This window comes from Arvicanthis niloticus, chromosome 4, assembly GCF_011762505.2.
Source record: "Arvicanthis niloticus isolate mArvNil1 chromosome 4, mArvNil1.pat.X, whole genome shotgun sequence".
Lineage (NCBI taxonomy): Eukaryota > Metazoa > Chordata > Mammalia > Rodentia > Muridae > Arvicanthis > Arvicanthis niloticus.
The window spans coordinates 77,823,035-77,850,979 of NC_047661.1; the positions used below are offsets into that span (position 1 = coordinate 77,823,035).

Below are 27,945 nucleotides of genomic sequence, written 5' to 3' on the forward strand. Positions count from 1 at the left end.
TTAAGCATTAAAACATTTTATTGTTCTTTCCATGAGCTTCATAAAGGAATGGGGATTTTCTCAGACAAGAATTGCTTTGGGATATGGAGGGGGGAAGTAGAAGCATTGATGAAATTCTAACCTACAAGAGGTTCCAGACAATGCAATATGAGCATCTGAGCCTTTGGTTACAGCAGCTGAGGAGGAACAGCTTGTGCATTGCTGGGAAAGCACTTAGTGCTGAAGGGTTGTGACTGGGCCAGGGACTTGCAAGGCTTTGGTGACCTGAAGACAGGGTGGACAGTGTGTCAAATGGAATTGTAAGAGTTGGGTTGTTTCTAAGTCCCTTCTGGAGGACCTGATAACACCCAGGGTCATGTCCTGCCATCTTCCCATCACTGAGACTTTTTGTCCAGTGTCTTTCTGTGCTGCTTCACTAGTGTCCCTATCCACTCTGAGGTTTTCTGCTTGGCTTCCTCCCAGCTGACAAGTGGCTCATAGCCCAGATCTCGCTGAGCTTTCTTGTAGGAGACAGTGAACACGCTATTTGATACTGTGACCAAGAAACGGCCAAAGGGTGGCCTATAGTTGTAGACTGCACGTAGCAGGAAGCTCACAATTTCCAGCAGGAAGGCAAGCCAGTAGAGCAGGGGCAAAGGAAGGATCCACCTGGAATCAAGGCGGAGGCCCCATTCTTTGACCAAGGTATAATATAAATCAGAAAAGCTCTGGTGAGGGGTGTCATCTGAGATGTAATAAAACTGTCCTTGGATGCTTTGGGATTTCTTGGGATCTTGTAGGCCCCTGGCAGCCAGAATGTGTGACCAGGCTGCATTGCCCACATACACTGAGTTGGCTATGCCAAATGAGGCGTATTCCTTAATTGTGCTGTTGTTCTTGAGTGCTGCATTTACAGTGGTTGAAATGAGTTTGCTTTCTTCCCCATAGATTAATGGGAGTCTTAAGGCACAAGTATGCAACCTGCCACCATTTTTCAGGATGCTCCCATTGGCTGCCAACACTGCCTTCTCAGCCATCCTTTTGCTGTATGGGTATGGATCAGACCATGTGCTTTCATGATGCTCTTCCTCATGGGCATTCAGGATGATCTCCTTGTAGGAGTTTGGTCCAGCCACAGATACTGAGCTGCTGTAGATGAAGACTGGCACACTGGCCTCCACACAAGTATCCAATAGGAGCTGCGTACCTGTTCATAGGAAGATCACCGTCAGTGCTAGGAAGTAATCCAAAGGGCCACTGTGGCAATGGGGTCAGATTGGTCTCTAGTTATCTCCCCAGTGGAAGGGTTACTAAAGGCTAAATACATTCTCACCTGATCTTGACTCAAACCTACCATTCTCTAGCCAAACTTAACTCCAAAATTATTAGAGTTGACAGGTAGTTTCTGGAAACTAGGGATTTCAAGATTTACAAATTGAGGTTACTTAATTTATAAATCTCTCTCTCTCTCTCTCTCTCTCTCTCTCTCTCTCTCCCTCTCTCTGTCTATGTGTTTATACTCTTTTTTCAATACTATGGACCAAACGTAGGCTCTTTTACATGTTAGACAAGGCCCTTACCACTGAGAAACTGTCCTAGTTTGCTTTCTATTGCTGTGATAAACACCATGACTGAATGAACTTGGGGAGGGAAGGGTTTGCAGGGCTCATATGTCAGAATTCCCGTTCATCACAGAGGACAGTCACTGCAAGAACAAAGGCAGAAGTCCCAATGCTACTCACTCCCTTGCTTCCCATGGCTGCTCCTGTTGCTTACATATATAAGCCAGGACCTCCTGCTCATCCTTGACACAGCCCAGTGGGCAGTGTCATATCCATTCCAGCCCTTTCATACCCATCACCAATCAAGAGAGAAACCCACAGAAACACCCACAGGCCATTCTATGGGAGCCATTCCTCCATTGAGGTTTCTTCTTTCTAGGTGACTACTATGTGTCAAGCTGACAAAAACTAACCAGGATTTTTACCTTGGAAAGTATGTCTCTAGATTTTTCTTCTGGAAAAGTGTTCTTTTATGTTTTCTAAAAACCTGACATCATTACAGTAGTTTGGGTATATTGCTCAGTGACCAAGCCTTTGCTTTGATTCCCAGAAACAACAAAAACTTATTTAAAAAAAGACTCCACCAAATAAAAGCACATAGTCACTAATATTCCTACATTTCATTAGATTAAAGGACAGTGGGGTTTTAATTCAAAGGTGCAAGGTACCATATTGTCAGATGTAGTTCAGAGTCTTCATCATGTCTACTTAAGTGTATTGCCCATAGTGTACAGGCAATATGTATTTTTATTGTATTTTATTTTCCAGATAGAGTCCTAGTGTATAGCCTAGACTGAGCTTGAAGGCATGATTGTTTGGATCCAGAATACTGAGTGTTAGGATTACAGATGTGTATTGCTACAGCTGGGGATGCAGTAACCTTTTATTATTGGACATCTAAGGCTGGTGTGTTTATGTCATGAATTAAGAATTAATACAGAAATGGTAATCTGCTTACCCATAGCACCACCCTACATTGAGGATGAAACAGAGAGAGGTAGCTATGCAGAACTAAAAGAGATCTTTGTAGTTTGGTTATGGGCACATCCAAATAATTAGTTAATTTAGAAAAAGAACTCCAGTCATTGGAGGTTCTATACAGGACACATGGTGAGCAGGACCTTGCAATATCATGGTGCTCAGTAGAGTGGTTTCAGGAGTCAGTGTGGTTATTTTATATCATGAAGTCCTTAATTTAAACTCGAATGGAAATCTACCTTCTGAGGCACTAAGGATTTAGGGATGGGGATCTAAGGAGGAGATGCTAAGCTCTGCCTAGGATTGCTCTTCAAGAATAGACTAATGCTGAGCTAGAGATGATAATGTGGAAATCAGAAAACAGTTGCTGTTAAGAAAACAAGCTCATTTTTTTTCCAGGCAGGTCATACACAGCAGCACTGAAGGCTCTCTAGGGAGGGAAAGGTCAGTGTCTGGTCCATAGAGGTAGTGGGTGGATGGACATCAAGGATTTGGAGATGGAGTCCAGTCACTTTGGTGTAGAGAGGCTGGAGATCGTTCTTGGCAGTTGGAGTGTCATGGATGTGAGTTTGTAAAATTTCAGTACTACTGGCTACAGCTGATGTCACTGTTCCTTCCTCTCTCTGCCTGGTTTCTTTTTATAAACACTGAAGACAACAGTCCCGAGTTCTGCCAGCTAGGCTGTTGAGCAGATGCTTCTAACCTACCCAGAGCACAGCAGGCATCCCATGGTTGGCCCTTCTCTTTTTGTCCTAATCCTGTTGGGCCAACCAAATTTTTCTACCTGCTCCAACTTTTTCAGATGTTCCAAACTAGAGGCTTCTCTCTCCAACCTGTCTTATGGTTTTCATTTCCAACCTGCTCCATTTCTTCCTCAGGTACTGTACCTTTCAGATTGACATCTAGGATGGTCTGTCTGGAATTGGCACCAATGGGATCAACAGCAGCAGCGGTGTGTATGACAACAGAGATGCCCTGGCAGGCTCTCCTCAGGCACTGGACATCCAGAATGTCACCCTTCAGTATTGTCACCTTGGCCTTTGTCTGCAGCTCTGTGGACACACAACATGGTTTAGAAAGCTTTCTGCATGGGATGGAAGTTTCCTGACACAGGTGTCAGTTACCTAAGCCTTCGAGGGCAGTCATGGTGAGAAGACACTGGGGAGGCCTTTCTAAAGAAGGAAGCATAAACGCTCAAAAATCGGAATGTAGTATTTGTAGAGAAATGCATTTGAGGAGTAAGATGCCATTTTTGCCTTGCACATAAACAGAGAAATATGGGAAACTCCTATATTACTTAAAGCAGCTGGAGAGGCACAGAAATGTAAGGAGGAAGAATAGGATTTAATTGATAGGAAATGTGAAAATCATGGGTGGATTTGAAGAAGAAACAGAGCCAGAGTCCTTTCTTGGGAAGCTGTAACAGCAGTCAGGGCATAGGTTATAAACTGCACAGGTGTGAAAACATGAGAGAAATATGGACAAGCAACAGGTTAACCAGATTATGTCTCCTGGAGTTCCAGTGTGGAGGACCCAGAAGAGGTAGACACAAAGATGAAATTTATTGAATGATATAGGCAATCACAATGTCATACAAATCAGTTCACAAAATTAACATGTGTCCATGCAGCCTGTACCACTCCCCACACTGGCTGCAGCTTCCCATTTTGCAGATGATTTTCTATATTTTCTATTTCCTTTGCCAGCTATCTCATGATATCTCCAATTCTGATGTTCCTGGTATAGGTTGGGGAACCACAGAAAGCTTCAGGAACATGTGTCAGGACACACATCTGCCTAGTGAAGGCTCTATTGTCCCTCTGCCTCCTTCCAATCCATGCTCACTTCTCCATGAACTCTAAGCTTAAGGCTGGCTGGGATCAACTCTTGTGAGAGAGTCAGGTCAACTGAATTTAAAACACAACTGAAGAATAGTTTTATAGAAGGAGAAGTAGAAATCCAGAGCCAGAGAAATCCTTTTTTGGACAGATGAAAAGTCTCTGCTGGATTTGTCTACTGTAGTCTCCTTTCCCCTGTCAGACAACCCCAAGAAAGCCTTGAAGTAGAGAAAGATTGGTGTCTTAGTCAAGGCTTCTATTGCAGTGAACTGACACCATGACCAGGGAACTTCTCATAAGGGGAATATTCATTTGGGGCTGGTTCACAGTTTCAGAGGGTTTGTTCATTAACATCATGGCAATATGCAGACAGACATGGTGCTGGTAAAGTCTTGAGTTCTACATCTTGATCCTCAGGCAGTAGAAGGAAACTGCCTTCAATACTGGACATAGCTTGAGCATAAGGGTTTTCAAAGCCCACCATTGACACACTTCCTCCAACAAGGTCACACACTGTAATGATGCTACTTTTTTATGGGCAAACATCCAAACATAGGACTCTGGAATGTAGTCACAGAGTGGTGCATTTAAGGGAAGGAATGCATAACCAGGTTATCTGCCCAGAAGGCTGGGAGCACATGTACACTCTAGCCTGGTGAACTTGGTACAATCTCTGTGTCTTGAGTCCACACTGGACACCCTACCCCAATTCAAGACTGTTAACATAAACTTATTTCTGTTAATTAATCTATTGAACCAATCTTTATGGAAGGTATCACATGGACTTTACAATGTGTTTCAATGTGGTCATGTCTGATCTTTATTTATCTTACTTTGTTCCTCAAGCAGATTGATTTAACGTTCATTGTACACATGAAATTGAGTTAATTATCACTAGGAATATTTTCGCCAAATTGTATTGTGTGTAAATTAAATCACTTGGGTCAGACTCCAGAAATCCTAACCAACACCTACTATCTAGTTGTGTAGTACCAAATGGCCTTCCTGTGTCTCATGGATTGTCACCCTTTGGACTTTGTGGTCTAAGTGACCCCGGTAACTTCTGAGACAGATGCATATGAGATCAAACAGTGATGACTTTTGTAGATATTCAACAAATATCAAAGAACTTTGGCTCTGTACTCAGATCTTAGATTCTTCATTTTCCAATTGAGTTTTCCCAGTAATAAAATTTCTTTGAGTTCAATCCCCATTACTTGGGAGAAATCCAAAATGTACTGAGGTTTCTTACATCTCATCTTAGTGGAGAACTGTGACACTTCTCTGCCTCCTCTCTGGTTCAGGTGGCCAATCCAGCTTCAGAGATCTCTGTGCCTTGTGTCTCTACTTATTTATTTTTTGTGTTCTTGTAATGTTTTTGTGTTGTGTAATTTTACCAGATATTTTACTGTTTCTATATTTTACAAGCTAAAAATTATTTTTTTTTATGTTTTAAAAAAGATTAATCTATTTTGTCTTATGTGCATAGATGTATTGCCTAGAACTGGAGTTCCAGATAGTTTTTAGCTGCCATATTGGTGCTGTAGATTGAACCCAGGTCCCATAAAGAACATCCAGTACTCTTAACCATTGAGATATCTCTCCTGCTGCTTAATCTTTTTGATTTACTATTGATTTAGGGATTTCAGAAGGTCTTGCAAATCCAGGGAATGTTACATTAGACCTATATTTGAGCATATACATTTGTATATATTCCAAGGGTTTATAAGTCTCAGGATATCTGGTATGTTTGAATATATGTCATCAATTACAATTCTAGAACAACATTTCTACAAGCTTTAAAAAGAATTAAATTATTTTATAAGTTCCTCAAAGAAAAAATGAATTGTGTAAAAAATTTAGGGTATTGTGACTGAAAACTATTATAAAAATAGGATTTCTTTTGTTATTATTGTTTTTTTTTTCGCCTGTGTGTTTCTTCTAAAATTTTGCAACTGTTGCTTCTCAAGACTCTGAAGAATCTTACTTTTAACCCAACAATACTGGCCAAGATTCTTGAGATGTGAATCATTCCTACATAGAGATGAAACTAAACTTGACAATGGAATCCCGATAACTGTGAACAGAGAACCAGTCTTTCTAAACCTCAAATGTGTTTTGAGGGTTTACAACGCAGAAGGTTCATATCTCTGAATACTTGGTCTCAAGTTGCTGGAAAGGCTAGGAGGTGCGGCCTTGTTGGAGGATGTTTGACTTTCGAGGAGTCATTGTGGCTTTTAAAGATTTGAATAATTCTCACTTAGTTCTCTGCCTTGTGGTTGTGTATCTAGATATGTGCTCTCAGCTACTGCCACAGTGCCATGCCCATCTGCCTGCTGCCATGATCCTTGCTGTGATGGTCATAGGCTCCAACTCTCTGAAACTGAAAGTCTCCAATAATTTCTTCTTTCTATAAGCGGCCTAGCCCAGTGTCTTATCCTAAAAATAGAAAAGTAAGCAAGAAACACCTCCATCTCCTTTCTTCTTCATAGGACTTAGTCTGATCACCCCCAGGATTAGGATCATCTTGGGAAGGAGGGACAATCAAAATCAAACTACAGGATGTCTGATAGGTGATATGATCGACTCACTTTGACAAAGCCAAGGTATGGGTGAGTGGGATCCAAGCAATGGGTGTAAATGAACTCTGGAGAGTATGGAGGAAGAGGTGACATTCATATGGCCTCCCACTAGGAGCTGAGGCCCTTCCACAGCTACCTCCACAGAAGGATGAGAGAATGGAGCAACTGGGAACCTGCACTATAAACCCAGTGCTTGTCCCTTCCTTACAGTCTTCATAAATGTACCCTAATAGTATAAGTACTTCCTGCTATGAACTGCAGTCTGTCTCAAGTCTTTAATAAAAATAATCTATGAAGCAGATGAGTAACATATAAAACAGGCAGAGACCCACTGCTAAGGTCTCTAGTTTAATAATCTTTTGTTAGCATTACACAATATTGCACAACATTGCAAATATTGACAAGTCCATTCTGTTTAGGACATAGAAGAGCTTCTAGCAAAGGAGAAAGCTGATCTCTACGGTCTGAATAGGAGAGAGACCCGAAGGACCAGGGCCTGCCCTAGTCTTCCTCTCCAGTTGTGGGTCAGGCTTGAATTCAGTTTATCCAACTATGCAGGAACTTTTGTGCTTTGCCAACAGTGAACGGTGCATACAGATCCACTCTTTTTTTTTTTTTTTTTTTTTTTTTTTTTTTTTTTTTTTTTTTTTTTATGTTCTAGACAATGAAGCCCTCCCCACACCCAGTCTATGTCCCTGGCTCCTAGATCACTTACTGGATAATTCCTCTTCATGTTTTGGACCAAATGTCCTGAACAGGCATCTGACCTCCTGCAGTGCTTCCTCCTGCATCAACATCCTGATGATCCTCTGGCCCAGAAACCCTCCTGCTCCTGTCACCAGGCAGCTCCACCCAGGCATGGTCAATACAGGAAGCAGATAGTGAAGGGGGCAGCCGTGATAGAAGGTGGTCCTGTGGAGGACTAGAAAGAGTGGTTCAATGTATACAGAGAAATGGAATTCCTACATTTACATAGTAGAAAAAAATGCCCTGAAACTAATTTTAAACATTTTTCTTATAAGTCTCCACTTCTCTGATCTCAAATCTTGTGGGATGTTCTCTATGGAACAAGAAAATAAAATAAAAACCCAAACCAATTGCAGCAGACACCATATGTATAATCTCTATCTTAGGTCACTTTGTCACCGAGACACTGCACCAGACTGTGCTCCAAGGTTATCCCTCTCACCTTAGATGCCAACTACAAACTCTGGGCTGTGTTACCTGTGCTTATGAGAAACCTCTCACATTTATGAGTTCTACAAACTCTGTCTGCATAGGTTAGTTCTTTTGGCTTCAGAGCTCTGACTTCAGGAACCCAAGCTCACATTTATCAGCTCCCTATGAAGGATATTACAAAGGATACAGAGGCAGAGATGCACAGGCTGAGGAAAGAGAAAGGGGAACAAGGCTTCTACTCCCTTGTTTGTTGTACCAGCCTCTATGAATGTCTAATTGTTCAGCTAAGAACAAGCTTAGGAGGCTGGACCCTCCTTCATCAGTTAATAATGAAGACAATGCTTAATAGTTCAATGAAGCCCATTCTCCTAGAGAGATTTCCTCTTTCAAGTGTAAAACCAAGGCTAATCAATCCCCAGCCAGAGTTTTCTTTCAGTATGTTAGGTGTGATACGGAGACTCACTTAGATCAAGCTAAATTTTCTTCGGCAAGGTCATTAATTGGAGATCGGTTCTGAGTTATGAATGGGAACATATGTATACTTCTTATTTCATCTTTCGGTCTCCAGTTGGTGCAGATTTGTGCAGGCCTTGTGCATGCTGCATCATTCTCTCTGAGTTCATAAGTGTTTGGCTCATGTTGATTTAGAGGGTCTTGCTTTCTTGGCTCTGTCTCATACATTCATTTTGCGTCTTCTTCCATGGGTTTTTCCATGCCTGGAGAGACGGATTTGTTGGAGACCTCCTATTTAAGACTGTGTTTCAAGGTCTCTCATTCTCTGCACAGTGTCTAGCTGTGGTTCTCTCTATGTGTTCCCATTCTCTGCAGGAGGAGGCTAATCTAATGATGGTTCAGCCATGTCCTGATCTATGAGCAATTGAGTGTCTTTAGGAGTCATTTCATTGGTACTTTTTTCCCTCTTTCAGAAGAGTAATAATTGGTTTTACCTTAGGTCTCTGGACTATCTAGCCTGTGTTCTGGTCACCCAAGCAGTTCTGCGTATGAATTCTAGTTTATGGAGTGAGCCTTAAACCAAATCAGACAGTGTCTTGTTACTCACACAAGCTCTTTGCCACTGTACTACTAGCACATGTTGCAGGCAGGACATCTTTGTAGATTAAATGATTTGTGGTTGGTTTGGTATTTTTATTTCTACTTTGGTAACATAAGGATACATAACAATGGGAAAGATGCCAGCACACAGAAACGAAGGCTTTTCCATATTTCATGGGTTTGTAGAGGTTTACTTCAGCTATGGGGCCTTGCTTCAGTTTGTGGAGAGCACCTACATTTTGGCAGCAGCTTATGTTGTTCAATGGCTCCCATGAAACCCTTTTACCAACAATCCAGTTAGATTTGACCCAGTTCTGGTGTTGGATGCTTCAGGTGGCAAGAATAGATATCCAGTTTTAGTTCAGTTTCTTCTATTATTTGATGATTTTATTTAGACCACTTTCACAGATGTATCTACTTTAGGAAGTTTCTACTGTATTAGATTTCCCCACTCCCCCTCCAGTGGTCTTTGATTTAGCTCTCACCCAGTCTTCCCTCCCTCTTCCCCTTCTTACCTGTAGCTCTAACCTTAATTCTCTCACTCTAGAATCTTCTATCCATCTGTCCATATTTGATCATCCCCTTTTCCTTTTATAGGTAGATCTATTTGTCCGCCCCCAGTTTCCTTCCTGTATACCTAAATTTTGTAGGTTTCTTATCAATGACTTAACAGCCAATATCCACATACAAGTGAATACATACCATATTTGTCTTTCTGGATCAATGTTATCTCACTCAGGATGATTGTTTTTTCTAATTCCAGTGATTTTCCTACAAAATTCATTATATCATTTCCCCTCCCAATGGCTTTCCCACATTTTCGCTATCTATTCATTGGTTGATGGACATCTAACTTTTTTCCAAATTATGGCTATTATCAAGAGCACAACAGTCAACATGCCTGAGGAAGTGTCTGTGAATTAGAATGAGTTTTTTTTTAAGGCATGCACTCAAGAATAGTATAGCTGAGTTTGAGGTAGGTCAGTTTCCATCATCCCCAGGAAGCCACACTGATTTCTATATTGTTTTAAAAATTCATACTCCCACCAGCAACGAATAATCTTCTCCTTGTTCTATATCCTCACTTACATGAATTATTGTCCCAGCCAGCTGGACAATCAAGTGGGCCCCTTAAACCCTGTGGAGGGGACTGAGATGCATGAGAAAATACAGAGGCTCAGCAAATCAAGAAGTCTGATCAAAAGCTGGCAAAATTTTATTGTTCACACAGGTTATATACTCTAAAAACAAGATATGGGGAGGGGTAGGAAAGGAAAGAGGGCTTTGCAGGTGGAGGAAGCTAGCTGCAGCTGCCGGGTCTAACTAAGTTATTCTCACAAAGCCTTTCCATTACCAGGGGTTCTAAAAGCATCTATCTAGCAGGATGTTGGCTAAATCTAGAGATCAAGAGGAAGGTGGGTTGCTATGAGGCCTTGTTGAAGTTCTAAGAACTGACAAGTGAATCATGGAAGGTAAGCAGAAAGAAGAATAGTAGGTAGGAGAGCCAAGGGTGAGTGTTTGCCAAGAGTAAGGCCTTGCCATGGCTTCCCACAAGTTATCACTTGTTTTACTGAACTTAGCTATTCTGACTGGTGTAACATGAAATCTCAAAGTAGTTTTCATTTGCATTTCTTTCACAACTAGGCAAGAGCAACATTTCTTTAAGTGTTTCTAAGCCATTAGAGTTTCCTCTTTTGAGAATTTTTCATGTACACCTGTACATCATTCTCAATTGGGCTGTTTTCCTGTTATCTAGTTTGTTGAATTCTTTATATGTTTTGGCTATTAGTCCTCTATTGGGTATGTAGTTGGTAAAATCTTTTCCCATTCTTCAGCTTGCATCTTTGTCATTGTTCTGGTATTCTTAGCCCACCAGAACCATTTCAGTTTCATTAGCTCCTATTTGTTCATTATTGATCTTAGTTCCTGTGCAACAGTGTTCAGTTCCCAATATATTTACATGTGCTGATGAGTTCACCCCTATTTCCCACTTTCTCTTCTATCAACTTCAGTATATCTTGTTTAGTGGTGAGGTTTTGATTCATTTGGAGTTGAGGTGTTGTTGCTTGTGTGTGTGTTTTTACAGAGTGATACGTATGGATCTATGTGCATTCTTCTACATGCATCCATCCAGTTTGACTAGTTCCTAATGTCAAAGACGCTGTCTTTCTTTTCCAATGTGTATTTCTGTATTTTTTATTGGGATTCTATTGTCCATGAGTATGTGGATTGTGTCTGGGTCTTCAATTTGATTTCATTGATTGTGTCTGCTTTTGTTCCAGTACCATGATGTTTTTATTACAACAGCTCCATAAAACAACTTAACACTTGGGAGTAGTGGTACCTCCAGCTATTCTGTATAATTCAGCAATTTTTTACGTATCTCAGTTTTTTTCTAGGTGTGTGTAGAGGATCTTTGAAGAATTATGTTGGAGTTTTGATGTGGACTGGATAGAATCTGCAAATTGCTTTTGGTAGGTTTGACCTTGTCACTAGGTTAATTCTATTGACCCATAGCATGGAAGCTCTTTCATCTTCTGGTACTCTCTTTAATGTTTCAAGGTTTATCATACACTCCTTTCACTTGCCTGGTTAGAGTTATTCCAAGATATTTTATATTATTTAAGGGTATCGAGAATGGTTTTGTTTCCCAGAATATTTTTCTCTGACTATTTGTCATTTGAATATAGGGGGCTACAGATTTAGTGGGTCAATTTTTCTATCCTGCTATTTGCTCTAAGTTTTCATCAGTTTTCCAGTGGAATTTTTCACATCACTACAGTATTCAATTATATTATTTGCAAATAAAGACATTTTGACTTTTTTCTTTTAATATGTATCCTCTTGACTTCCTTTTGCTGTCCTACTGCTCTAGCTGAGACTTCTAGTAGTATATTGAATAGGTATGGAGAGCATGGGCAAGCTTGTCTTGTTCCTGTTGTCAATGGAAATGCATTGAGTTTCTCTCTACTTAAGCTAGTATTGGCTATGGGCTTGAAGTAATCTGTGGTTATTATGTTGAGGTATGTCCCTTGTATCAGGACTTTTGTCATGAAGGGCTGTTGGATTTTGTCAAAGGCCTTTTTAGCATCTAATGAGATGATCCTGTGGTTTTGGCTTTCAGTTTGTTTATTTGGTGGGTTACATTTATTGATTTACATATGTTAAATCATCTCTGCATCTCTGAGATTAAAGCAACTTAATCATGCTAGATTATTTTTTTCTATTGGATATTTTATTTATTTACAGTACAGATGTATTCTCTTTCCCCATTTCTCCTCCCTAGAATCTCCCTATCTTATACCCCCCATTTTTCTTTATGCTTTTATACCATTTTGATTATATGCATGTAATAAGGTCAGTTCTAGGTTGAGGGTCTAGCAATACAATAGGTGCAAATAGTCAAGGTATAATCAATACAATAAGCACAAATAGTCAAAGAGAAAGCAAGGCACTAAACCTAGTTACATGAACACTCCCTTGGTAGCTGTTTCTAAAGACTTTTCAGGATGACCAAAGTATCTGAGCCTACTTCCCTATCCTAGCCCAAGGTCATTTTCATGTCTGAAGCCTACTTACTTCCTTGTTGTAGCCTAAAATTTACAATCCTGTCTGAAATTACTTTTTTGTTTTGGCCTAATATTTATACTCCTACCTGAAATTACTTCTTTGTTTTAGTCTAATGTCAGATTCCTGCTTGAAGCCTACTTCCTTGTCTTTGGCCAATGTCACATTCTTGTCAAGCAGCCCCTTTCCTTGTCCTTGGCCCATGTCAGCTTCTTGCCAAGCAGCTCAAAAGGCTCTTCACCTCTCAATCTTTTATGTTTCATTAACAAGCCTGAGCCTGTCTTAGGTCATTCTGACAAGAATGGCTTCATTATCTGTCATGGAATATGCATTATCAAAGGCAAAGCACTTCTGTCTTAAGTTGGTAAGGCTCTGTGCAGAATCTTACCTGTCCTTGGCTTGCCAGCCTGTTAATTTAATAACTTTGTCTGGGGGTCCATTTTCAGGTAAAAGCCATGTACTTTGGCTGCCAACATGCTGATGTTGTTAAAGATAAGCTTTAACATGATGAGCAGGAATAAGAGTATTCCCAGGACAAAAAGGGCTAGCCTGATCAAGCTATGTATACGATTCCTGAGGTTTGTCCAAAATGGAAATACTGACCTCAGGCCATGGATAATTTTATTGGCATTATCTGCAGCATCCAAGGTCAACAGAGCAGCATTCTTTAAATTTATAATCTTAGTCTGCAAAGTTAACACACCCAGAGAGGTGTTAAGATTATTATGTGAGGGGAGGTATTTCTTTTCTGGTCTAGTCTATTTGGCATTCTATAGGCTTCTTGTATGTTTATGGGCATCTTGTTCTTTAGGTTATGGAAGTTTTCTTCTATAATTTTATTGAAGATATTTATTGGCCCTTTAAGTTTGGAATCTTCACTCTCATCTATACCTATTATCCTTAATTTGGTCTTCCTTAGTTTGGTCTTCTCATTGTGTCCTGGATTTCCTGGATGTTTTATGTTAAGAACTTTTTGCATTTTTGCATTTTCTTTGACAGTTGTGTCAATATTTTCCATGGTATCTTTCACACCTAAGATTCTTTCTTCTATCTCTTGTATTCTGTTGATGATTCTTGTGTCTACGACTCCTGATTTCTTTCCTAGGTTTTCTATCTCAAGGGTAGTCTCCCTTTGTGATTTCTTTATTGTCTCTACTTCCATTTTTATGTCCTGGATGGTTTTGTTCAATTCCTTCACCTGTTTGGTTGTGTTCTCTTGTAATTCTTTAAGGGATATTTGTGTTTCCTCTTTAAGGGCTTCTACCTGTTTACTTGTGTTCTCCTCAAATTCTTTGAGAGTCTTATTTATGTCCTTCCTAAAGTCCTCTATCATCATCATCATTCAAAGAGATTTTAAATCTGAATCTTGCTTTCCTGGTGATATGGGAAATTCAGGACTTTCTAGTGTGTGAGAACTAGGTTCTAATGATGCCAAGTACCCTGGGTTGCTGATACTTATGTTCTTGCGCTTGTTTTTTGCCATCTGGATCTCCTTAGTGCTACCTGCCCTGTCCCTGACTAGAGCCTGTCTTTCCTATTATCTTGGTTGTATCAGAACTGTGTGGGTTGGGTGTTACTACTGGGGTTAGATCTGGGGCCCAAGATCTGCTCAGTGCTCAGACACAGACAGGAAGGAACCAGTGCTCTGGGCCAGGAGTGAATTCCTGGGTCCTAGTGGGTCCCAGTTACTCCATGTTTGAGATGAGTGTTGCTGTCTCCTTACCTAAGATACTGCCCAGGTTAGAGCTCCTGGGAGGCCTGCTTCCTCTGGGTTCTGTGAGGTTGGGGGCAGAGTTGCCACCCAGGATCTGCTCAGTGCTTGTGCACAGAGCAGAAGGAACCAGTGCTCTGTGCCAGGAGTGAATTCCTGGGTCCTGTGGGGACCTGGTCCTGCGGATGTCCCACGGCGGTCTCCCGGCTGGTGGCAGGGCGTGAGTGGGGAGGGGGGGATTGCCTGCCCCGGCCGCTGGCGTCCACCGGCTAATCTTCTTCAGGTGTTGCCCTGCTACTCCGTGCTAAACTGGTCCAGGCTCGGGCCAGGCCGATAAGGAGCCAGTCTAGCTGACGGAAAGGCAGCCGGGCGCTCCAGGCAGGCTCCAGAGAGAGCCGGCGGTCACAAGCGGTACAGCTCTTTGTTTAGCCGGGGAATGCGGCTAGACAGCAGAAGAGCCTAGCAGTCTCTGAAGTGTTACAGCTCTCAAGCCGGGAAGTGCCGGCCAGGTAATAGAGAAGGGCTGCAGTGGCGGCGGGTCAACGACGAAAGGAAGTTCATGGACGCCTGGATGGTTCTTGTGTGTTTTACTTGTCAATTAGGCTCAATATATACAGTTTGGGGTGGGTGAAGGTTTTAGCAACAGGTAACCTCATTGGCTTGGTCTAGGTTTTGGGGATGCCTCATATGCATGTGAGGAGAGCCTGGGGCACCATTCCTACGTGACCCGATGGTCGTAGACCTCAACCTCTCTGAGGGAGGGGCTGTGAAGCGGTAAAGGGCAGAAGCTGAGAGCACCAGGGGGCCAGGAACAGAGCCAAACAGCCTACCGTCCCTCAAAAGGGTCACCGGGGTTTGAAACTCGTTCAACCAGACACCTGGTTGTCTCTCAGCTCAGTGCCCTACAATTCCCTCTCTTTTCTTTTATAAAGTAGAGGTGTCATTGGAATAAATGTCTCCTATGTCAGAAACAGTTTGATATTGAACTAAGACCTGATTGGTGGTTACCTTTGCAATGCTACTCATCTGTTGTTTTAGAAACTGAATGAGGCAGGGTGCCAAGAGAAGCAAGGCTCCAATGGCTAGTATGGGGCCAAGGAGGGGGAGGATCCAAGCCATCAGGGGGTTTGAATACCAAGGGGTAGGGGTGTTGGGAGTATAGCGAGCCCGGAGGTTCCCCCGGAGCTCTTTGAGCATCTGTACATCTTGTTCTACCAGCCCAGATTCATTGACATAGAAGCAACATTCCTCCCCCAACAAAACACAAGTCCCCCCCTGTTCAGCAGTCAACAAGTCCAGGGCCCTCCGGTTCTGGAGAGCAACTCCTGCTAAAGAGGTTATCTGGCGTTGAAGAGATTCAAGGCTGTCTGTCGTAGAGGCCATTGCCTGGTCAAGCTTGTCCTGGAAGTCACCAGCCAGATGCTGCGTTTGGACAAGAGCTGCTCCAGCAGTTCCAGTAGCTCCAAGTGAGACAGCAAGGCCTAGTCCAATGAGCAGAGGGATGAAGATCTCTCTCTTCTTTCGGTTTTCTCTCATCTGCAAGGCGAGCTCTTCAGGTTCATAGAGATAAACTTGAGGAACAACAATCACGGGGGCACAGGAGCCTTGAAAATGAGGGCTGATACAGGCACCTGTAGTGCCCTTGCACCAGAGCAGGGCAGGAGGGTTGACACATACTGATTTGGTAATGGTGATGTCATGAGCACATGTGAGATGGGGTTTCGAGGAGGGTCCTATAAGGCAAAGAGGCAGGGGTAGGTCAAAGAGAGGAATGTCCTGTGTTTTCCTCGTGGGCAGGGGTCCATGGAGGTCGTGAAGTGAAAAGTTAATGGGAACGGCTGTTAATAATGGTCGAGAGAGGGAGGCACAGAAAAAGCATTGGGATGAATTGGGATGGGTCGTCAGGGGAAGGAGGTCTGCTGCATATTGGATGTATTGCAGCCAGGAAAGGGTAGCTTGTAGTTCCTCCTGAGACTGGTTTTCCTGTTGGATAATATTAGCATGAGTAAAGGCTGATTTGGGGGCAGGGACAAGTTCACGGGAGACATGTAGGTCAGCTACCGGGTGTCTGGCATAGCCATTGGGGTAAAGTTTACCCACGACTCTGATTCGCCAACATTCATTCCATGGATCAGTGATGGAAAGCTGAAAATGAGTTTTAAGGTTGGTGAGCATGGTGCCACCGCGACTGGTGGATTCCATTCTGCAGCTCCAATATCTGCAACCTCCATATGTGGAGACCTCCTGGAGACATTCACCTGTGTTTCGGTAAGGAAAGCAGAGAAAAGGGCTGGGGATAGTGGAGATGGATTCCGGGTGTAGGGGGATCTCAATCTTGGTTCGACATCCTTCAAGTGGGCAGTCCTGGGTTCCTATAACTTTATTGTGTCCGTTATAGGTTTCCCTAGCATAGAATCTCCAATGGTAGGTGTTGGGAAGGCTAGGGGGAGGCTGGGCGGTAGCAGAGTTAGCATGAAGGATGGTGAAAACTGCCAAGAGAATGGAAGAGAGGGGGGCTTGTGGAGGGCACATGGCCTGGGCAGCTGTTATCAGGTCATGGATGTCCTTCCAGGAGATCCTACTGCTCCTCTGGGCATGGCGACTCCTTTGCCTTCTCCTCTTCATCCTTGGTCCTTGATCTGTCAGTGAGAGGCGGGCCATCTTCTTGGTTGGCGGGTTGGTGTCGGACATTTCTGGCAGGGACCCAGATAGGCTTGGGCTGGTCCTGTGGAAAAACACAAGCGAAACCCCTCCCGGTTGTGAGGAGGGGGTCTGGTCCCTTCCAAATTCCATCCAAAGGATCTCGCCATCGTACTAGGATAGGGGGAGCTAATTTTGGCGTGTGCCAATGAAGGGAGATAGAAGGGTATTTGGAGGTTTTGTAGATGTTAAATATGTTTAGGGTAGTCAGGGCCATCATTAATTGTACATTAGGGGGATAAGTGGTGGCTTGTTGTTTCAGGAGTTGGGCCTTCAGGGTCTGATGCGTCCTTTCTATTATTCCTTGACCCTGAGGGTTGTGGGGAATTCCCGTATGATGGGTAATTTCCCAGTGTGTGCAGAAGGTTTTAAATTGAGAGCTAGTGAAGGCGGGGCCGTTATCAGTTTTTATCTGCTGAGGAATGCCCATGATGGCAAAGGTAGAGAGCATATGATAGATCAGCCTTTTTGAGTTTTCACCTGTCTGGGCTGTAGCCCATACGAAATGTGAGTAAGTATCTATGGTGACAAAAACATATTTTTGTTTACCAAATTGGGGAACATGGGTGACATCAATTTGCCATAAGGCATTAGATTTGAGGCCTCGGGGATTGGTGCCCATGGCTTGCAAAGCTGGGGTAGTAATGAGGGATGCACAAGAGGCACATGTTTTTATTATCCTTTGAAGCTGAGCAAGGGGGATGTGGGGGAAGCGAGCATGAAGCCCCTTCAGATTTGCGTGTGTGCGTGAGTGAAATTGGTCAGCTTGCTCAGTGGAGGCTATGAATGTTCCGGTTGAGGCAGTTTGGTTAGCGAGTGCATTCCCCTCAGATATAGGACCTGGTAGGGGACTGTGGGATCGGATGTGTTGGATATAGATGGGGGAGGCTCTCTCCTGTAGGAGGGCAGAAACCTTTAAGAGTAGAGGGGAAAGTGGGTTGTCATCTAATTTGATAAATGACCTTGACAACCAAGGAAGCAAATTGACAGCATATACGCTGTCTGAAAAGAGGTTAAGGGGGCCTTTGACTTCTTTTAAAGCTAGGTAAATGGCATATAGTTCTTTATATTGGGGGGAGTGGTGGGGGAGCTCTTTGAATCGGAGGATAGGGGGTTCATCTTCAGGGAAGTAGTATATTACTGCTGCAGCTCCCCTCTTTCCCCCATCAGTAAAAATTGAGGGGGCTCCTGTTATGGGCTCTCTGGAGAATAGTTTGGGGGGTAGCCATCGCAACAGAGGGAGGGCAGAGGCCCATTTTTCATCAGGATAATGGTTGTCAATTTGTCCTGGGAATCCTATTAAGCTGATAGCGAAGTGGGTATGATTTTTGATCAGCCACTGAACATCAGAGAGGGAGAAGGGCGTGACAAGAACGTCAGGTTCTTTTCCCAGGATCTGTAGGGCCCTATCTCTGCCATTTTTAATCATATTGGCAAGTGCATCCACTTCATTTAGAATTCGGGGTGCACCACCCATCGGAGTATGGAGCCATTCTAGCACCCCCTGTGGTTGGTAAAGGGCTCCTACAAGGGTGGGGGAGGAATTAAAGATAAGGAGATGTACAGGTACTGTTGGGTCATATCTAGCAAGAGCCATATCATTTAGGGCTGAATTGACGGATTTTAGGGCTTGGACTGCTTCTGGGGACAGTGTCCTTGGGGAGGAGGGATTTTTATCTCCTTTCAGGAGGTTAAAGAGAGGTTGAAGGGTACTTGTGGGGAGGTGAAGCCAGGGTCGAAGCCAATTGAGGTTGCCCAAGAAGCTCTGTAGCGAGGCAAGAGTTAATTTTTGAGGGAAGGAGAGGGTGGGCTTGAGGGGACGTATTGAAGTAAGGGAGATCTCTGTTCCTAGAAATGTAATGGGGGGAATAAGTTGGATTTTGTGAGGGGGCTATTTTGAATCCTAGGGCAGATAGGGAAGGTATTAGCTGGTCCTTAAGTTGGGCGGGAGAGGTAGAAGCATCTCCCCAGACCAAGATGTCATCCATGTAATGATAGACGTTGAGTCCTTTGTCTAAGTAGGGTTTTAATGCAGTGGCTACAGCCTCCTGACAAATGGTAGGACTGTTAGCCATTCCTTGGGGGAGAACCGTCCATTCATATCGTAAGGCTGGGCCAGAGTTGTTAATGGGGGGCACTGAGAATGCAAAGCGTTCACAGTCCCGAGGGTGGAGAGGGATGGAAAAAAAGCAATCTTTTATGTCTATTGCTAGTAGAGGAACTTTGGCAGGAATGGCTGAGATATGGGGTAGCCCTCTTTGCGGGGAGCCCCAGATTCGCATGGTTTTGTTAATTGCCCTCAAATCTTGTAATAGTCTCCACCCCCCTGAGCGCTTTTTTATAGCAAATACAGGGGTGTTCCATGGACTGTGGGAGGGGCGGATGTGTTGTAGAGACAGCTGCTCCTCTACAAGTTCTCTGAGGGCCTTAAGTTTCTCCCTTGATAGGGGCCACTGTGGGACCCAGACAGCTTCATCAGAGAGCCAGTCAAGGCAGGGAGTACTAAATTTAACAGTGGCCCCTAGAATTGGGGGTGATTTGGAGGGGGGTTATTTGGGTCTCCTTGGGTATTATTTTCTTCATAAGTAATATCCTCTATCTTAATGTGGTCTCTTTCTGGCTTCGTGGTGAGGACCATATCTAAGGCTTGTAAGATATCTCTTCCCAAGAGATTGGTGGCTACTTGAGCTACCAGGGGGCGTATAAGGCCGGTAGCCCCATCTGGGTCTTCCCATTTATAGGTCTCTCTGGTGATGAATGCGTGAGAGGTACCCCCTATGCCTAAGAGCTTGGGCCCAGGGGTCAACTGCCAGTTCTGTGGGACCTCTTGCTGTCTCAGAATTGTCCGGTCCGCTCCAGTGTCAATAAGACACTTGAATGGTTTATCATCTATTTTAATGGTTAACTTTGGGTGGGAGCCTTCTGAGATGCTGGACACCCATAAGGCTTCTACAGGAGTAGTTTTCCCTCTTACTGTCGGGGCTGAGGGTTGCCCCGTTTGAAGTTTAAAGGCTCTAGTCGGTTACCATCCTTATCATATCGAGCCGTACAGAACCTCCTCCAGTGGAAACCCTTTCTGCAGCGGGGACAGGGAACCTTAGGGGGATTGGAATCTGTTATAGAAGGGGAGTTTAGTGGGCATTCGTCCTTCCAATGTCCTGCCTCTCCACATTTGAAGCAGATTCCCTCTGTTTTTACTGCTGCCACAAATGCCTGAGCTATGGATGTGACCTGGTGCGATGCAGTTCCTATTTCTCTGGTTGCCACAATCCACCTATCATGATGTTCTTCCCGGAGACCCTGGCAGGCTAGTCTAGACTCAGAAGTCATGCCTTCCCAAACAATGGTTTTAAGAAGAAGGTCTCTAGCTGTGGGATTGGAGATTTTTCTTTCTAAGCTCATTTTAGTTCTGAGGATAAAATCAGACAGGGATTCTCCAGGCTTCTGATGAAGGGAGAGTAGGGAGTGGGCAGGGTCTTGAGATCCTGAAGGTGGAGTAAGCCTATTCCAGGCTTGAATGGCACAGAGGCGGACCTGGTCATAGTAGCCTGCTGGCTGACTTGCCTGTTGTGCCCCAGTAGAGAAATCTTCCTGGCCAAAGAGTTCTTTAAAACCCCATGGAGTGTCATCTTCCCTTCCCTGGTTTTGCCTGACTTGTTGAAGACACTCATCATGATAATAAGCCTCCCATTCTAGAAACATTGGACCAGGAAGAGCAGAACGGCAAATATCTCTCCAGTCTTGGGGGGTGTTTAAGTTGGCAATATGGCTCTGCAGGAGGGATTTTGTCAACGGTGCATGAATGCCATCTTCCTTCACTGCTTGCCTGAGTTCTTTTAGGTCTGAGGCCTGGAGTGGATACCAATTAAGTGGCTTAGCTCGGGTGGGGTTGATATTAACTGGAAATGCTCAGGTAGTTTGAGTTTTGAGTTCTGCATCAGATTCCTGAGTAGTATGGGAGGCGGGGTTAGTTTTTATGTGAGAGTCCCTGAGATTGCAGAGTTGTTGAGTAGTTGATGGTTGTTTGCAAGGGACTACGGAATTTGGCAGGGCTTTATCTGCAGATTCTGGAGGTCTCTCACTTTTGTGGCTAGGAGAAGGGGGAGGGGATTTATCTTTGGTTGGGAAGTAAGTGGGGAGGCAGGGGAAAGCTCCTTTGGTATTTTAATGGAGCCTTGCCTTTGGATGGGGGAGGGAGGGACAGGAGGAGCACATGGTTTCATTTCCTCCAAGGCATAAGGGGGAAGGGGTAGGTAGATTGATTTTATTTCTCTTATTAACTGGGTAAGGGCTGTGAGGTCTGAAAAGGGGTGATTTTGGGGGCTCATGTTTTTGGGTTCATTTAACTGAGGGGCCCCGGGAGCTGTGTTGTTGTTCTCAGTTTGTCCAATTTTAGTTGGTCCTATACATTGCCGAATTGCAGCTAAGATCGGCAAAAACTCACGAGGGGGTTTTTTATCTCTGTTTTTGATAAGGGAAGCTACTTTGCTCCATGAATCTGGACTGTAAATATTATCCTCTGCGATGCATGGTGCTGTCTGAAGGACTTCCTCCCAAAACAAGGAGGCTTGCTTTTTGCCTATTCTTATCCCGTGGGTCTTTAGTAAAGAATATATTTGCCTGGCTTGGGGTGAACATTTACGTGAGGTGGAGTTTCCCATGATAGAAAAAGAGGAGAAACGCCTTGTCCAATGGGAACGTTCCCTTGGCCTATTGGCTTTGGGGGATTCCACAATGGTCCAAGAGCGCCAAGCCTTCCCGCAGATTTAAGAACTGGCAGCCGCCCTTATGGCTTTTAAATGGCTGCTGCGTCACCAGATTTCTTTTTGTTTTAGAGAGAGTCTAGATAGAGTCTTTGCCAACGCCTGTTGCGGGCTGTCGGGATTTAAGCAGAGGCCAGGGAAGCTTTGAACCAGCACCAGAGAGTGGCCCTGGCCAGGAGGTAGCAAAGGCTTCCTTGGCTTACTTAAATCCGCGCGATGGCTTCCAACTGAAACACAGGAGGAAAAAACAGATTTCTTGTTTCAAGAGTTCGGGGCTTACCCTTCCCGCGGTATCTGGCTTAGCCTGCTTGCCTGAAGCAACAGGGCGGAACCCTGCTTGCTACCCAGCCCAGTGTTCCTTAGCCAGCCTATGCTGCCCCTCACCCTCAGTCATTTGCAGCTGACTAAAGCTACTTAACTCAGCCAGCTTGCCTGAAGCAGGGGATCTAAAATCCTGCCTGCACCCTTTGCCCCCTGTGCTGCCTGCCAGTTTCTTTCAAAGCTGCTGACTCCAATCCAGCTTCCACGTGTCTTTCCCATAGACACAGACTCTCACTCTTTCTGACTCTTAGCCCTCCCCAATACTTCTTGCTTGCCTTAAACTTTTTTTAAAGTTGGTCTTTACTTTTATCTACATTTAAAATTTACCAGTTAAGAAAAAGAAAAGCGGGAATGCAGAACCTCTCTGCCAGTGCACCCAGACACCACATGGCAGAGCTAGGCCCCTCTCCCCACTGCTTCTAAACCTGCCATTACTGCTTCTCCCCAACAGGAGGACCTGCAACAAACGTTCTTGTTTTTCAACCAAAATTTTTAAACGTTTCCTTTTCTTCCTAACAGGAACACCTAGAACAACAATGCTTGTGTTTTTTTCAACCAAAAATTTGTTATTTTTTCTATTTTAATGCTGCCTTTTCTCTCTAATACTCGTGATAGATGTCCAACATTATTTTTCAACCTTTATAATTTCTTCAAGGTTTAAAAGCCATCTAATTTCCTTCCACAGTTAAGTCAGCGTGCTGATCACCATTTCTTGAGTCTTAATTAACAACTAATTTCTTTTACAGGCAAACTGTTGCTGCCAATCCCAGATACAAAATTAACATTGTTTTTCTCCCTCAGCCATCCAAAAACAGACTCAAAGATACCTTCTAAGACTAAACTTTCCTCAAACACCTTTGCTTTTCCAGGATCTTAACAACAGGCCATAAGGTGCTTGTTCCCAAGCAATTTAATGCTCCATATCCAGCCTACAGACATCTCCCTACTGGAGATGCTCCTTCCTTCCTGTGATTATCCTACAGGTATACCCACAGATCCAACAGAGTCCAGCCATCCTCTGGAACCTGCCTGAGATGCCAAGCTGCTTTCTCCTAGTCACCTCATCTGACTGCAGACTCCAGAGACACGCTGAGATCCAGAGACAGCGCCACCTCCTGGAACCTGCCAAGCTGCCTTCTTCCAGCCGTCTCATCTGACTGAAGACCCCAGAACATGCTGAGATCCAGAGACCCACACCAGGCTCCAGAGATACACGCCAGAAACCAGAGATGCTCACTACAGAAGACAGATCCAGACCTTCCAGCTACAAATGAACTCTTTTGCCAAAGTCACATAGCTAAAGTTACATGTTAGTGAGAAAAACATGTCTATTTAGATTAATCAGATGTCATTACCCTCAAACTGTACAATCTGTATTTAATTGTTTCAATGATTCCCTGCCTTCCAAACCCTACCCTCAATTCCCATTACCCTTGACTTGGTTATGCTACACCCTCTGGCCTACATAGTGTTTTATTTTGACCACCTCATCCAAAATTTTCACTAAAAACAGTGAGATGTTGGGCCGTGGAGACATGGTTTGGACATAGCCTGGTTGAACGGGTTTTAAACCCCGGAGACCCTTTTAGGGACGGTAGGATGTTTATCCCTGTTCCTAGGCCCCCTTGATAAAGCGCTGGGTTTGAGATAGCCAGGAGACCCAACAGGACATTGCCTGTCAGGGACGGCATATTATCTCCCCGAGCTCTGGGACTCCAGACTACTTCCACGTATTCCACATCTCTCATTAACACGGAGTTGCCCCTCCTTTTATGAAAGAAAAGAGGGTGGGATGTTGGGCCTTGGACGAGGTAACTCCATTTAATCTGTTACCTTTGGTCACATAGGACAGGTAGAGGGCATGATTAACAAGTCTCTACCTCCAGAGATTTAAATATTAATGAATTATCAAAAGGCCAGGGGCGTAGCTAATTAAGTTATTCCCTCCCCTTTCTCCCTTCCCTATAAGACTGGTCTCCCCTGGCTTTTGGGGGGGGGGGAAGCGCACAACACCTGCATCAATTCACCATGCCATGAACAATAAAAGCTTTGGAAAACCGGACTCCACGTGTCCATGGTCTCTCCGCCTGATTCCCAGCTTTTGGAACCCTGGAACTTTGTTGATGCAGCCGCCGGCCCGCCCACCGACAGCTGCATGAATGTGAGATCCTCCGCTGGCAGCTCGGGAAGCTCTGGTGCCGGACCGCCGTGAGACTCTGTCGCCGGACTCCCTCCCTTCCCCCCCGCCCGCGAGATTTCTGCCCCACAGGGTCCTAGTGAGTCCCAGTTACTCCCTGTTTGGGGTGGGTGTTGCTGTCTTCTTGCTTAAGATACTGCCCAGGTTAAAGCTCCTGGGAGGCCCACTTCCTCTGGGTTCTGTGAGATTGGGGGCAGAGCTGCCACCTGGGATCTGCTCAGTGCTCAGGCCCAGACTGGATATATCTTTTTGATATATTCTTGGATTCAGTTTGAAATTATTTATTGAGAATTTTTGCATCTATATCCATAAAATTTTTTTTTCTGTAACACTTGCTCTTTGTTAGTTCCTTATGTGATTTGTGTATCAGAGTAACTGGACTCATGAGTCGAATTAGGCATGGTTCCTTCTGTTTCTATTTTGTGGAATAATTTGAGAGCATTAACCCTATTTGGACAGACTGGTAGAATCCTTTGTTGAGATTATTGTTGTTGGTTGGGACACTTTTAATGACTGTGTCTATTTTACTATAGGTTATAGGTCTGTTTAAATTTCTTATGTGATCCTGATTTAACTTTAATAAGAGTTGTGTATTCAGAAAAATTTTCATTTCAATTTGACAGAGTACAAATTTGTAAAACCTGCCCTTATAATTCTCTGATTTCCAGTTTATTTTTATATCCCCATTTGAACTCTAACTTTAGTTTAATCTCTATCTGCTTTTAGTTATCTTGTATAATGATTTGCCAATGTTATTGATTTTGTCAAAGAATAAACTCCATATGTCAATGATTTTTTGTTGATGTTTGTATTTTACATATCTCAGCCCTGAGTTTAGTTCTTGCTGTCTGTGGGGAGCAGAACTCAAGATGGTGCCTGGCTGGGTGCCAGATGCCCCTGGCGTGTTGATTCACCATTTCAGGAAGCCTGGGTGGCATGTAGGCTAGGCTTTACTGCACATGCATTTTGCTTGTTCATCTTTACATAAGATCAGACCATGTGACTTATGTGCTCAGCACCAATCGAGAATGACTGCGTGGCAGGTTCTGATTGGAGAGGACACAGAGATTTAAGGGCTGGGAGCTAGAGCTCAGGCCTTTCGAGATACTTCAAGGTTCCTGAATAAACCGTGTGGGGAAGGAGATCCCGTGTCCATTGTCTTCTGTCTGCTGGTCGGTTCAGGAGGCAACAGCTGTCTACTCCTTGTAGTTGTATTTTTTTCCATTTGCTCTAGAGCTTTCAGGTGTGATATTGAGTTAGTCATGTGTTATCTTTTACATGGATACATTTGTGTGCACCAGAGGTGTGCCTGGTACCTGTAGAGATTAGAGGACAAGGACATTCTGTTTTCTAGAACTGGGATTGAAGATGGTTGTGTAAATAAAATCTCTTGGAAAGAAGCTGTACCTAGTTGTGAGCCAAAAGACTCCTGGAAGGAATTACTGTGTAGGCAGTGACTGCTGGGCCCACTGGAATTTTAGTACAATGGAGAGACTGCTGTTTTGCTGTTTTGAGCTGCTAATTACTTTATCTTTGTCTAGTTGGCCTTATGGGGCATCAATTTTTTGCCCCACTTTGTATCTGAACTAACAGCTCTTGATAATAAAATAAGCGATTAACTTGGAACTGACTTCTTGTGACAATAACTACAAACATCCTAGAATCAGTTCACTTAGCAGAATATTAACTTTTACCAGTCCAATTGCCAAGAATGCCATCAGCTAGAATCTTAGGTCTATAGAATACTTTCCCACATCTTGCTGCACCTGCCCTTCTGGTGAGCTCACCAATGAATGTTAACATTGCCTCGATTTGTAACTTTCTTGTTCTGTAAAATGAAAACAATTCTGTAAAACCGCTTTCGTGTTGGAATGTGGCATTTGGAGCTATCTAAATCTGTGTTCCCAGTCATGGTAACTCAAAATGTCTCCAGACTCTGCTCCTTCTTATTTCTTTTAACATAAAAACTGTGGTCCCCTCTCCCCCACATTTATGAATTGCTATCTGTGTGCTGGTGACAGGACATGTGTCTTCTGTAAGACTACCAAGTGCTCTTAACAACTTAGTCACCTCTCCAGCCCCATGATTTATTTGAACCCTGAAACTTAGAGTAAAGCTATCTAAGAGTAAGTAGCAATTGTCAGTGCCACCAACCTGAAAGCCAGTGATGACATTGGGAGGCTGTAGTAGGGTGACTTTGAAGGCAACAGTCCAACCCTGGTACTACCTTTGCCCTCTGATTCATGGTTCACCGTGATGTCAGCAGGCTAGAGATTCTTAAACTCTAGATTCAGGATAATGATTTCCTACAAAGTCACAAGCATATTTTAGCATATGACTGGTAGGAAAGCAGAAGACCAGAATGCCAAAGATGTGTTGAAAGTAAACACTATGTTTTCAATGTAAGCAGTGTCATGTCAAATGTGATCAAGATCTCACAAGTGGGCCAAAAATCAATCTTTTTAGGTTTGTTTCTATATCACTTTTCCTCTTAAGAGGAATTTCAAATAAAGCACAACTCAAATGTAATGAGGGAATTCAAATCATTCAGCTTGTTGCCTCACCTTTCCTCCTTTTGGTAGCTATTTGATAAAATCTGCTTATGCTGTCCACCTATATTCGCTTCAATCACTCTGAGTCACCTTCCTAGTTGAAGCCTGTTGACATAGAGGTTACGTATGACATATCCATCACACAGAAATATGGTAAATGACACTCAACATATTTATAAGGGCAGTGCTCTTAGTCATGGATAAGACAAGGGGGTGTTGTGAGCAGCCTTCTATAGTGAGTGGCTAAGACATGGAGATGAATGTAGTAGCAGAAGGCATGTCCTGTTACTGCTTCTAGTGGTAAATGCCCAAGCACTGTTTACACATATTGAGAGCCAAGTCTGAGATGCAGACTAGTCCTCTGATGTCAGCCTTAAGCATGTTGATCTCAAAGTCCTTTAAGACCCTTTCCTCAAAAATATTTCCACTCCTTCACCCTTCTGATATTGAGACAAGGTACAGAAAAGAGTAAAGGTTATTTGAAACCTTTTGTTCTTGACAACTACTAGAACAAACACTGCCAACAGAAATTAGTATTGCTTCTTTCTTGGTAGAAATCTACCTATGTGGGGCAGCTCCTCCAAGGAAGTAGAAAGCTCCCTACCAGGCAGCATATTCTTTACTTTGTATTGCTGATACAAAACACTACACCCAAAGCAACTTATAAAAGAAAGCATTTAATTGTACTTACATTTTGTTTCCAAGGTTTGGAGATCCTGATGACAGGCAAAGCTCCCTTCTTGATCTGGCAGCAGAGAACAGAGGGCAGTGGGAATGTTTGGAAGGCTTAAAGTTCACTTCCGGTCAGGACCCAGGAAGTCACTCCCTGCCCGGAACACTGGTTCCTTCCAGTCTGGGCCAGAGCACTGAGCAGATCTTGGGTGGCAGCTCTGCCCCCAACCTCCAAGAACCCAGAGGAAGGAGGGATCCCAGGCACTCAAACTCAGGCAATATCTTAGGTAA

General features: G+C 43.7%; 1 protein-coding gene across 1 annotated transcript; it reads right to left on the reverse strand.

Moving 5' to 3' along the window:
- On the reverse strand, window positions 1-27,945 carry LOC117707523 (NADPH-dependent 3-keto-steroid reductase Hsd3b5-like). Its single transcript, XM_076933012.1, has 4 exons — window positions 27,674-27,945; window positions 7,655-7,861; window positions 3,407-3,571; window positions 1-1,186 (listed from the first exon to the last, which is right to left on the reverse strand). Exons 2-4 carry the CDS (start codon window positions 7,797-7,799, stop codon window positions 375-377), a joined length of 1,122 nt encoding a protein of 373 aa, XP_076789127.1. The 5' UTR covers window positions 7,800-7,861; window positions 27,674-27,945; the 3' UTR covers window positions 1-374.

Excerpts from the sequence above, each read along its gene's own strand:
- LOC117707523 (XM_076933012.1), bottom strand. The coding sequence starts at position 7,799 with ATGCCTGGGTGGAGCTGCCTGGTGACAGGAGCAGGAGGGTTTCTGGGC. Across the intron at positions 3,572-7,654 it reads ACATGAAGAGGAATTATCCA|AGCTGCAGACAAAGGCCAAG; the intron begins GTAAGTGATCTA and ends GTGTGTCCACAG. Across the intron at positions 1,187-3,406 it reads CCTAGATGTCAATCTGAAAG|GTACGCAGCTCCTATTGGAT; the intron begins GTACAGTACCTG and ends TCCTATGAACAG.